This window comes from Heliconius melpomene, chromosome 19, assembly GCF_056956725.1.
Source record: "Heliconius melpomene rosina isolate 202511_hmr_F chromosome 19, ASM5695672v1, whole genome shotgun sequence".
Lineage (NCBI taxonomy): Eukaryota > Metazoa > Arthropoda > Insecta > Lepidoptera > Nymphalidae > Heliconius > Heliconius melpomene.
This window is the reverse complement of record NC_140407.1, coordinates 7955656-7968037: the sequence shown is the minus strand read 5'-3', so window position 1 is coordinate 7968037 and position 12382 is coordinate 7955656. Positions and strand designations below refer to the sequence as shown.

The 12382-nt window shown below is 31.7% G+C and overlaps 2 protein-coding genes across 2 annotated transcripts in view; both read right to left on the bottom strand.

The window, feature by feature from the left end:
• The window catches only part of kl-2 (dynein heavy chain 2, axonemal kl-2), a 44965-nt gene that overhangs the window by 21191 nt on the left and 11392 nt on the right, over positions 1 to 12382 (bottom strand). Inside the window, exons 16-38 of the mRNA XM_085203532.1 lie at positions 11931 to 12127; positions 11690 to 11851; positions 11483 to 11600; positions 10987 to 11141; positions 10422 to 10597; positions 9778 to 9945; positions 9525 to 9692; positions 9203 to 9428; positions 8851 to 8970; positions 8624 to 8757; positions 8271 to 8541; positions 6257 to 6400; positions 5851 to 5949; positions 5087 to 5306; positions 4565 to 4727; positions 4046 to 4224; positions 3415 to 3607; positions 3076 to 3217; positions 2604 to 2741; positions 1969 to 2187; positions 1250 to 1493; positions 1030 to 1166; positions 450 to 605 (exon numbers count right to left, since the gene is read on the bottom strand). Of these exons, the coding sequence (XP_085059658.1) occupies positions 450 to 605; positions 1030 to 1166; positions 1250 to 1493; positions 1969 to 2187; positions 2604 to 2741; positions 3076 to 3217; positions 3415 to 3607; positions 4046 to 4224; positions 4565 to 4727; positions 5087 to 5306; positions 5851 to 5949; positions 6257 to 6400; positions 8271 to 8541; positions 8624 to 8757; positions 8851 to 8970; positions 9203 to 9428; positions 9525 to 9692; positions 9778 to 9945; positions 10422 to 10597; positions 10987 to 11141; positions 11483 to 11600; positions 11690 to 11851; positions 11931 to 12127 (3929 nt within the window). The remainder of the gene's footprint in view (positions 1 to 449; positions 606 to 1029; positions 1167 to 1249; positions 1494 to 1968; positions 2188 to 2603; positions 2742 to 3075; positions 3218 to 3414; positions 3608 to 4045; positions 4225 to 4564; positions 4728 to 5086; positions 5307 to 5850; positions 5950 to 6256; positions 6401 to 8270; positions 8542 to 8623; positions 8758 to 8850; positions 8971 to 9202; positions 9429 to 9524; positions 9693 to 9777; positions 9946 to 10421; positions 10598 to 10986; positions 11142 to 11482; positions 11601 to 11689; positions 11852 to 11930; positions 12128 to 12382) is intronic.
• On the bottom strand, positions 6868 to 7978 carry LOC146528599 (uncharacterized). Its single transcript, XM_085203531.1, has 3 exons — positions 7801 to 7978; positions 7434 to 7691; positions 6868 to 7107 (listed from the first exon to the last, which is right to left on the bottom strand). The coding sequence occupies exons 1-3, from the start codon at positions 7852 to 7854 to the stop codon at positions 6952 to 6954; spliced, it is 468 nt and encodes a 155-aa protein (XP_085059657.1). The 5' UTR covers positions 7855 to 7978; the 3' UTR covers positions 6868 to 6951.

Sequence of the window (12382 nt, the reverse complement as noted above, 5' to 3'; positions counted from 1 at the left end):
GAGTTTCTGTGTCAATCTTATTTTATTTGTGTTTAGGTATATGATGATTGTTGGATATCTCAGCACGTCGTTTAGGATAAGACAATGCAATTTATATATATCTAAAAATGTATGTTGAATACAAAGATACAGACCAAACAAAGTGAATTTACTGTCTAAAATATTTGACTAGTATTCCAACACATTGACCCTCTATTAGATGTAGTCTTTTCAGTTTTGGGACCGGCGATAATCTTATAATTTTATTTGTTTGTATATTTCTTCGTGATTCTCTTTATGTAAACTGACTTGTTAGATAGCTGAGTAATGGCTACGTAGTTGATTTGGTCTAAAAGATTCTTGTGATAATCAAATTCCTATTTCTATTATGTCATTTAAAAACTACTCAAACTGTTCTATTGTTACTTCTTTATTATTTTACTCTTTCTTAATTACAAAGATAGATATACCATCTCTCTATACTCTAGATCGGAGATAGACTCCAGCCAGGAGTTCACAAAAGGCCACCAGCCCCAGTCTTTGTAATCATTGTATACGATTCCATTACGTGATACAGTGGCTGGGGACGCTACAGCCAAATCCAATGTTTCTATTAGAAGAGAGACCTAGTAAACAATAAAAACCGGTCAAGTACAAGTTAGATTCTCCCATTTAGGGTTCCATACCAATTTTAAGAACGCAGATCGAAGGGATCAAATAAAATATACAAGTTATAAAAGTTGACAAATTTATTTTTTCGGGCGTATTCATAAACTATTTATAAAATGAACACCAAATGTTAGCTTTCAAATATCCATAACATATACCTATAACAAATAACAAATATTGGTATCAGTTCCTAATAGTTAGTATAAATGGTTAGCAATTCCAAATAGTGTTACCCGAATGTACTATACATACAAAATTACTAGCTGAGTGCTCGACACTATTAGGCGTAGAAAATAATACCAAAAAAATTGTCATAACATCGGCTTGGAGTGTGATGATATGGGGATGCTTAATAAAAAATATTTTATGACACATAAATACCTGAGAAGGCATTGATATTCTTTCGCTGTTAACTAAAGTAAGAAGCTTATTGTCATCCATTACGGAATTAAGATTTTCTATCCACACAGCGTCTACGGGGCCATCGAATATAATCCACTTTTGATCTGGTGATTCGTCTAGAAATGTTATATAAGAATCTTTATTTTCACGCCTTGTTCAGATAGATAACAGAGAAGGATGAGGAAGAATCTACCCGTACCTTGACAAGTAGTCCTCATGATAGACGACAAAACGCCATCCTTCCATTCCCCCGTAGCAAGATTATATTCGCCGTACAATTCGCCCAAAGTCAAAGATTTCGGGTTCATCGGAAACACTTGCACGTTCTCGAAGCCCGGCACCTTTTCCCTGTGCAGCCTACTTAGCGTCGCTGCTAACATCTTCCAGGAGACTGTTTTCGCTGTGTTAGTATCACCTAGCAGAATGCTTGAGTGACGCGAATTCTAAAAGATTTTTTGTAATAACTTCTATGAGAGTTATTTTCCATATACATATAGTAGGGCAAAATATTAAGACACTCCACACACTATCGATTTTTTTTAATTTACTTAAATAATTAATCTTTCTCAGATAATATATAAAATATATTATAAGTTTTTATAATAAATTACGTTTAATCTATAAATAAGTATATAGTAACATTACAAACATTAAGCACAGAAAACTTAATATTTTAAAGAATATCTCTTTGTAGCGATAAGAGCTTATATGCTTTTTATTTCTTCGTTTGTCTATGTGTTTGTTCACGCTAATCTTAGCAACAGCTTAACCAATTTAAACGCAGTTTTCAATTATATATTTAGGATTGGTTAGCTCTTACTAATTACTGTTAATTTATTTCAATCGCTTATTTAAACTATTCCAATCATAAATTATACAATCTAGCTAAGTACTTACGAGTACTTAATCCTTACTTACTTTAGTCTCATACATCTGTATAACTTTGTGCAAGGCCGCCTTAACCGGCTGCAAAGTTAACAATCTCATCTCGGCAGAGATAGCCGTCTCCAGCATCTCGTAATCTAGTGTAGGTATCTCCACATCCGGGAATATATCTCTCATGATGCCGTCGAAGAGAGGCACGTCTTTTGCTGTTAACCGTGCTACGTTCATGTCGCGCATGGCTAGGATCACCATCTGTATAGTTTTGTATATTCGAGTTTTGTATCTCACAATTTTTAATAGGTTTTTTATATTATTAACTTACGCTAGAGCACATGTACGATGTAGTAGGTAATTTAGGTAATTGTTTTTTAAGAACATTTTTAGTGGGGAACGGAGTGTCTTGACACTAGGTTCCCTCTGCCTACCCTGCTATGTGCGGGATACAGCGTGAAGCTGATTTTAAGTATTTTTTTTCTTGTTGTAACAGACAACAGATTAACAGATTTAATCTTATTATTTTTTTAAATTTAAATTATACATGTAGGTATGCAGATGCAGGAGATGCAAGTACACAATTTATATCTTTTTTGAAGAAAATGAAAATAAAATAAAGACTACCTACTATAACTATAATGTAAATTATAAAAATATACAAAAACAACAATGACCTCTTGTTCAGGTAAATTGGGATAAGCTCGGCGTTTAACGCCGGCGTATCTAAGCAAAGCCACCATTGATCTTAGGCCAAAATCGTAGTGATCCTGCTTTGAGAGCTGCTGCATTGCCAATTGGTACAGTGTGAACACCTAAATTTTTTAAGTTATAGATTTTTATATTTAAAAAAATATTAGATATATTAAAATTTTGAAATTAAATTAAGAATTTTTATATAATAATTGCCCTGAATAAAGATTGAATCTACAACCATTGCGTTTACAGTGTTTCAATATTATCAAATAAAAAAAATATAAATGGTAGAATTAAAAAAAAAATACAGTCGAATTGATAACCTCCTTCTTTTTGAAGTCGGTTAAAAACATCTAAAATGTGGGAAATTAAAGATGCCTACATTGTTTTGTCACCCATTAGTTTTCTTTGTCGGGAGATACTTAAATAATAGGAGTTTACGCGGTTATTTACCTTTTTCGCATTTATTTTATAAGCTGTAAACCCATCAGAGAATAAAGTGTTTTCCGCTATAATAAGTGAATCAGGTACACACATAGCGATAGGCCGAAACATAGACTTTAAATTATCAGGTAATTCCGTACGACCAGCATAACTGAAATTTATAAGAAAAAAAAATCCTATAAGAATACGTAATGTTTATAAAAGAACAATTACCAAAAACTGGATTACTTTCTAAAAGGAAATCAAATGTACCCACAATTACGGGAAAAAATTGTGATAAGTGTGCTTTAATTATCCAATTTGAAACTATTTTTTAGAAACTTAATAACAAAATATTTTCTCACTTACCCAGGATTCATTGTAATAAAAATTCCACAATTCCCATCTAATTTAATATCGGAACCTTCAAACATAAATCGTTTTTGGTTCAAAGATAGCGCTAGTAGAACAGCTAGAATTTGTTGAGCAACTACTGATAAAACTTCAATGTTGATGCGATTGAACTCGTCAAAACAACCCCAGCATCCGCTTTGGGCTATACCTAATAAATTATTTTATTCAAAGTATTTTCTGCATTTTAGTTAAGCATCTACAATATGTATCAACGTGGTACGATGATTGAGGCGTTCGTGGCGCAGCGGCACAGGGGTGGGACTGTAACGCGATGGTTGTGGGTTTGATTCCCACTCTAAGAAGTCAAATATTTATTTACATTTATATTTCCATTTCTTCGCTCTGGTGTCGAGGCAGCGCGGCGTTGAGTTCTGCCACTTAACACGCAATGCCTCCAGAATTGAACAGTGTTTTAACACTAGGTTCCCTCTGCCTACCCTGCTGTGTGCGGGATACAGCTTGAACCTGATATTTGTAAATTTTAAAATGTTAAATTACACTTAAGAAAAATCCCTTTTTTAGAAAAAAATGACCGTATGAGTCTTAAATTATTGTTTTCTAAAAAAGTAAAATTACTACAATCTACCTGCAAAGCACTTCGCCATGCTTTTATAATCAAGGCCATCTGAACAATTAGTAACGACCACCCATCGTGCCAACGCCCTGCCAAGGTCCTTGGTGGTCTCCGTTTTGCCAGTACCGGCCGGGCCTTGGGGACTTCCCCCACGGAATAGATGTAGGGCAGTTGTGAGAGTAATGTAACATCTATTTTTGTTTGTAAATTTGTTATTTAGTACTTTGTTTATAATTAATTAACCTTAAATTTAAACTTTCAAATATTTTCCTGGGCCCTGCTAAATGGACGATTATGAATATTTTAACATCTTAATTGTTTTACGAATACAACTTACGTACACTCAATTGGACTAATTTAAAAATTAAACTAGGTATGCATAACATAGAAGTAAATTAGAAATTTTGTCATGAACAGTCATCGTAGCACAGTTGGAAAGTGTAAGGTAAAGTAATAAGGTACTATAAAGTAAAAACACAAAAAAGGGGTGTTTTGTCACTAAGTCACTAAAAATATTTAAAAAAACACTACCTATCAGTCAAAGGAGTAATAACCAAACGTCCAGAATTGCCAATATATTCGTATGTGTAGACAGAGTTAGTGTTAGTTTGTCGTATATAGCAATCTTCTCTTTCACGGTCCCAATAAAACTTTAGTTGAGAGAACCATTCAAATGCCGTTACTGACATACATCCTGTGATATTTTTTAAAATTAAATATTATTTTAAATCTTCATGGTTGTAAGGTACCTACATATAATACCTTACAAGGCATTTAATTAAAGAATAAAACAAAAAAAAACTACTAGGTATTGCCATTGGTGAATCAAATGAATAATGTTTTCTTCCGCGTCCGGCGTAGGTTGTTCGGGTTCCACGAGTGGGAAAACAACCAAATGAATGGGGAGTTCCGAAAATTGCAAATGAAGAAATGTCATATACTTAAGTAAAAAAACTTTTAAAATATCTTTAAATTAATAATAGATACATTTAAAAAAAAAACAAGTCAGACTTTTGAATTGAATTAAACCTGATATTAAAAACTAAAACTAACCCATTTTATACATCCTGTCGACAGTATCCCTAGAGTGTATCTCAATAACGCACAGGGCGTTCACTTTACATCTCAATATCTTAGATATCTCCTTTCGAGACATAGACTGTAACGTGGCTAAAATCTGATTTTGTTTCTTACGCAACCTCTTCAAAGGCTTCTTTTCTTTCATAATCTCACAACGACATAATGTTCTAGTGCAATCAGATGTCCATTGAATCTAGTAACCACTTTAGTTTCACTTTCTGTACTAATCATTTAATTTTTAATAATAACTTAGTGTGTGACTTGTTTTTTAGCATTACATATTTTACGAGAGCTATAAGCGAGACCCCATTGGCGCAATGGTATAGTTCTTAACTGTAAGCGCGCGGCGGTTGTAGATTCGATTCCCACTCGGGGAATAAGATATTTTCATTCTTGTGGTAAGAATAAAAATCGCGGTATTGAGTTCCGCAACTCAACATACATATAACTAAAAATAGGGGGGAAAAAATTGAACAGCATTAGGTTCCTGTGTGCCCTGCAATATGCGTGATGTAGGGTGAAGCTAAAACGAAAAGTAATATATTGGAAAGTCACAAAAATCTCCAGTTCTTATAGGGCTGCATAGACCTATTCGTAAGGCTAAAACATACTAGCATACACGCCAAGATTTCTACATAGCCATAGTTTCAAAAATCTACTTTTGGTATGTAACATTTTTTTAAAGATACTTCTTTAAACTACTACATACTTGTAATGATTTTATAGTAAAAATTTACCTTACTACTAGTGATGCCCAGCTGACCTGGCCAATCATTTATCCAAATTTCTCTCTGATATTTACACTTTCTCAATGCCGCTCTTGTCAGTATTAGTTGCTACAATAAACGGTCCTTATATAATATCTAATACTAATGATATAATAGTTTTTTGCACAAATAAGAAGAAAATAACATACATATTATATTTTCTTATATTTTAATTATTGTCATTTTGAAGGGAGACAGAGAAGAACTATCTACACAAAACTTAATTTTCCACGTTATGCGCGCATACAAAATACGTCAAAATTAGGTTAATATCCATTGATATTGAATTACCAGAACTATTACTATTCTAGTGAAGAGATTAAAATAAAGAGATTAAAATGAAAAGATAAACCCACAGAAATCCATAGAAACCCACCTCTCTTAAAACAACTCTCATAGTGTGTTCTAAACCTAGCAGCCATATTTCAGCTGGACCATCTAAGACTAGATTATATTTCCATTCTATACATTCCCCATCGTCTGACATCATCGCTTTAGCTACAGGCAATCCAACGGCATTCTAAAAGAAATTATATGCTAAGTAACAAATCATACACATACATATTAATACATTAATGTGTAACTAAAAAAAAATATACCATATTAATAGCTTAATTTGCAAACCAACAAACCTAACAAGACAGTAAACTTACCAAGAGGCACCAAAAAGTTACTTTATTTTTGCATACCTTTTATTAAAAATTATAAATTACATTGGTAGATTAGAATATTTACTTGTATATTTAAAACAATAATATAATTTTTTAATCAGTAGACTGCAAAAATAAAATTTTTGGGGTTTGTGTTGAGTGGTGGGATCCAATGCCAAATCAAAATTTAACAATTTTAAACCTGCTATGTTTAAATAAACATTTTCTCAATTTTTTTATGTTTTCTGAAAAGTATTTGTATAAACTACTTTTAAAAAAATAATAAAATTTTTTGCAAAGTATAAAAGGGGCACCAGGCAATAGTGAAAGAACTAAATTTTTATTTTATAATACTTTAATGTGTGATTAGTAATACTCGGAGTATAACAATAATAATTTATAATATTAGTATAGATTAAAACTATCTGCCATAAATCTTGTCTTGTAAGGTTAATAGGACTTTATATACAGCCTTTTTATCTTGATCAGAGCGACAAGAAAGTACCAAATGCAAATAATCATTTAATAGTAGCTGAGCTTTTGCTGAAGGATGATACATTAACAAAATGGTCATTGCCTGAAAAAATAAATTTTTATTATAATAGATTGAAACAAAAAAATACTTTAACTAAAATATTTTTAATAACTTTTTAGGGTTCCATATCTAAAACAAAATGTTGATTATCAAAACTTATCTTTTTTCATACACATTTTGTATGCACGCACAAGTCCAAGCACAAAAAATTTTTTTAAAAACTTTTGTAAGTACTAAATCCTAGGTGCCTGACTATGACTCTGATTTGCATGGATTTATGTAATAATTGAACATGTAGTTGCATTTTCAGGTTAATTATAGCATTAATTAGCTTAATATATATATTTTGGATATTGAACTATACTCACTCTCAAATATATATGCATTTCTTCTGGTCGCTTAGAGGAATGTTCCCATATAGGAGACTTTTTCAATAAATAAACGAGCCTATCCCAATCATGAGAATATATAGCACGTCTCAAGGCTATCTGAAATGCATTTCTCCACTTTTTCTTTCTATTTTCTGAATCGTATAAGCTTCTGTTTGTTTGTAAATGAACTAAGTTACGTTTACAACGCTTATCCGGTTCCCGATAAGGATTTTCTAGCAAATTCATAGCTTTTTGCTGCAAGTTAAATATATAACAGCATAATAAATAAATTTGAAAACTAAGCAATAAATATATCAAAAGTTATGGTTATGTTCATGTACAAGTATATAAACATTTTACTCACCAAGCTGCTCAAAGGTACATAGTGACAATTTTTTACTATATCTTCTTCTTCCATAACTAAATACACTTTAACACTTTTGAATCCAAAACTAACCGTAACCAATAATTTGTAATCAAAAAGCACGTAAACAAAAGCTGAGCACGAGATTTTGAAATTTAAATATTTGACATTGACATTTAACATGTTGCCATATTACGAAATGATAACATTTATTTAAAAAATACACCGATTAATGTCTAAGTAGCATTTTATTTGCGGTTATGCTCTTTATATAAAGTAAAAAATAATATTATTTAAGTAATTATACATATATGACTATATGTTATTATATAGTTACCAAAAATTGGAGGAAACATGTTTTCTTAAACGTCTTATGTTTTTTTTTAAATAATAGTTGCTTAAATATACATATTACGTACATAGACTATGTATTTATATGATATAGTCATAGTTAAACATACAAGACATACCTTATCAATTCTTATTTTATTCACATTGTCGAATAATTTTTTTAAATGCACTTGAATTAGCTGTGGTTTCTTTGAATTTCCCAAGATTTCTAATAGATCATCATTTGAAATAAAATAAAACCTTGGAAATAGTTGACGCTTTGTTTCTAAATATTTTTCTAATGCTCTCAATATACCATCTAAATTATCGACCATTGTATTAAGCTTATTAAATAAATATGGAGCTGGTTTATATAGACATGCTTCTATTGCGTTAGTACCGGCATACATACTAAAAATTATCGAAAAATTAGAATACTTCTTGTTTAGTGGCATTGGTACCTAATTTTTGAAATATAAATGATATGCTTTACTTGCTAGTAACTTCAGTCCAATCTGTTGTTAGGGCGTCAAATACTTTCACTTCATTTGGCAATTGTTTTCTAATGTCTTCACCACTAAAAATATTCTCAAGGTACAAATAACGTCGTTGCACTTGTAACGATATCTGTTTATAAATATAAAAAATAAATAGCATATTTTAAATTATCAACATTTAGTACTGATTATTTGAATCGTTTATTTTATTATTTAAATTTACCTCTATACACTCGGCTACATATCCTAAAGACTTTTCCCAATAATCAACTTCTTTGATAAATGGTTCTACATATTTGGTTGATTTCATGGAGGCAAGTTGTACTTGATGGTCTTCAAGGAACTAAATAATATATTTTTTGATTAGTAATAAGTATACTAAAGTGACGCACTCACACGTGCACTTTAAAAATGAAAATGTACATTAAGGTAGCGGACGTAACATGGTTTGCAGTGTTAAAGTCCGCCGTTCAACAGTTCTTAGGATTATTAGAGAACGGTATGTTTTATTTATTTTCCCATTGTCATCACTGCTTTATGTGGAAGTATCAAAAAGTGTATCAATTTTTATGAACCTGCGTAACATCTTCCACGTTTTTAATCTTATATATTTCCCCTTTGTGATGTTGCCTTTCATATGTGGTAGCTTTCCATACTTCTCTAATGGCTTTAAGACCATTTTCGATATTCAGTTCCATTGTTGCAGCATTGGATATTTCTGCAATGTCTTCAGCATATGCTTGGAAATTGAGTCGCATTATCAGTTCTAGTTTAAAATCTTCAGAATTTTGATCAAATTCACTATTTAATAAATTTAAAGGTACATTAGTTGTAATAGAAATATAAATAAAAATAAACTATAATATTTTAATCAATTTTAATATTATTTACACTTACACGCCCATAATATTTTTTATTCTATCCCAATGGCGTTCTCTCATACAAGGATTTTTTAAGTCTGCAATTAAAGGTAGTGTTCGCCGGAACGCATCGACTTTGACGCGCGTTGTGTCAATAATGTCCCATCCTTTATCTTTAAGCTGACGAGAAAGTCGATTGAAATTTCTGAAAGTATTCTAATTATTAATATTCATAATTATAACTCAAATATTATGTTTAGAAATTGTACTTGACTTTATACTTGACTTACCTGAATAAATACATAACATTATCTTCCATTTCATCCGTTTCCATTTCCCAAAATGTTTGAGTTTTATATTTTTCCCACGACTCCTCCCATTGAAATACAAATCCCCACACTTCTTCTAGTTTTTCTAGCTCTTTCTCCATCTTTTGTAAGTCCAGATTCACCGGTGTTCTAATAATAAGTAATTTTTAACATTTACCTAATTGCTATTATCACATATCGATTTTAAAATTTAAATAATATGTCCCTCAACATACAAGAATTATATTTTTGTTTTATAATTAGACTAGCGGACGCGCGCAGCTTCGCTTGCTTATTTATTCCAAATTTCACGTTTCTACCATCAGCGGTTACGGTTGTGTGTATATATATATGTATAGATTTCTGAGGATATCGTAGCGTAGTGGCGTAGTGTCTGACTATGACGATTGTGAGTTCGGTTCGCATTGAGGGAAATAAATTATTTTCATTTCCTCGCTTTGCTGAAAACAAATCCCGCCGTGGCGTCCCGAGATTTACAGTACACACAGTACAGTTCGGCGAAAAAAAGATACTTAGGGTAAGCGGATTGTCTCAACACTAGGTTTTTCCTGTAGGATATCCCTGCGGGATACGTAAAGCTAAACAATGATACAAGATTAAATTACGTCAAATTAAATACAGCAAGCCCATCTCTTATCTGTTGCTCTTCAGCTCTGAGTGCGTTGAGTTGTTCTCTAAATGCTTTTAGCTGCGCTAAAGCATCTTTGCCTGATACATCAGCACCACATGGAGCGGATTTATAAAAGTCTTCGCAAAAATCTTTCGCTGCTTCTTTGAAAACCTACATATATGCTAGACTATAGTTAGATACACGTTTACTAACTACTTTGTGGAACATTTAATTATCAAGTAGAAACTTTTTATGATGGCCTCGCTCACATGGTCAAATGAAAAAAACTTAATTGTGGTGGCACAAACAACTATAATGTTAATGCCATACTGTTGGTAGCTCGGTAAAGAATTAAATGTCACATTTCTTGAGATGCGTGTATAAAGTAATAGAGAAATTGATTATTTTCGTATTTTTAGGTTTCCGTACCTCAAAAGGTAACAACGGAACCATTATAGGACCACTTTGTTGTCTGTCTGTCTGTAGTCTACTTTTATTAGGTTGTACTTCCCGTTAACGTTTGCCTATTTAAAATTATTTGTATATACACATATATGTACCTCAGCTCTTTCCAAAAGTTCCGTTTTAAATTTGTCTTTATTGGCTTCTAGTGCTTTTTTGGCCTCTTCTAAAAGTGCTAGATATTCGGTCCAAACTACGGGAATATTTTCATGTCGACCTGACATATCTGAGCCTACTTCGACTTCAAATTTAGCTGTAACAAAATTGCATTACTTAAATCTATGATCGTATTTGACATACCTAAGTAAAAGTAGTAATCAATTTTATTAAATCAATTTGTGAAACATAAATTCTGATGCTAATATCGATCTATGTAAATATTGTTTTTTATTTTATAATTGAAGGCAGTATTTTAACTGGATCTCTTTTAGACAAGCATTCTTTTATTGTGTAATATTGTCTCTTTTTTACATTACAATGCCATTCGTGTATTCTCCATACAAACGCGTCATTAGCGACGTAATTAGGTACTTGTGAACCATACACTTGCTCTCATAAGCACAGCAGATAAATATTCAACAGGCGAGCCCTTACCCAATGTTACCATTTTATCCGTAATAGGTGGAAAGGTTTTTTCCACAACTGGTATTTCAGATATTAGTCGTTCATATGTTGCTATCGCTGAGGCTAGTTCTTTCAAATCAGAAGGCATCTGAAATTTAAAATGATGAATTCGATCTAGAAATATTTATCTATCAAATATATTGTCTGCAATAGTATGTTGTCTCGAAATATACACACAGTCATTGCTTCTGTGCTACTTCTGTCAACATATGCGTACACAACATCAATATCACATTCTGTTATTTTACGCAGCAATTCTCCCAATTTAGTTTGCCACTCCAAGCAGTGGGCTATAATTGATTTTTTAAGTTCACTTGAGTTAAGGGTAATAAAGTGAATCTGGAATTGTGTGTAACATATTATTTAAGATTATGTCAGTAATAAAATTAACGATATTATTATCTAATTATCAAGTAACCTGGTTAATAGTTTCCTGTATTTGTACAGTATTGGCAAGATTGTTATAGCTTATAATGAGTTCCTCAAAATCAGTCGCAGTATGATTCTCATCGCGATATTTTGCCATATACTCATCTTTATTGACTTTCCAAATATGCGAGTATGGATCCCACATTTGTATATGGTCATTTATGAGAGTAATATTAAAGTCTATTTCTAAAATGTTAAGAAAGAAATCTCATTATTTTCATTACGTAAATTCTACTAGCCATATTTTTTGCCCCTAAAGACATTGCGGTGGTTTACAGATAGATACCTTTATCTATAAAAAAATAATTGTTAATATTATTATTATACTTTTACTGTAATAGATTTTATAGATATCCGTCTTAAAATAGAAAATTTTCTTAGATTTCGTGCGAACGTTGAAATGTTCGTGCCGAAAAAAATCACTGAACAACTTTTTGTCTA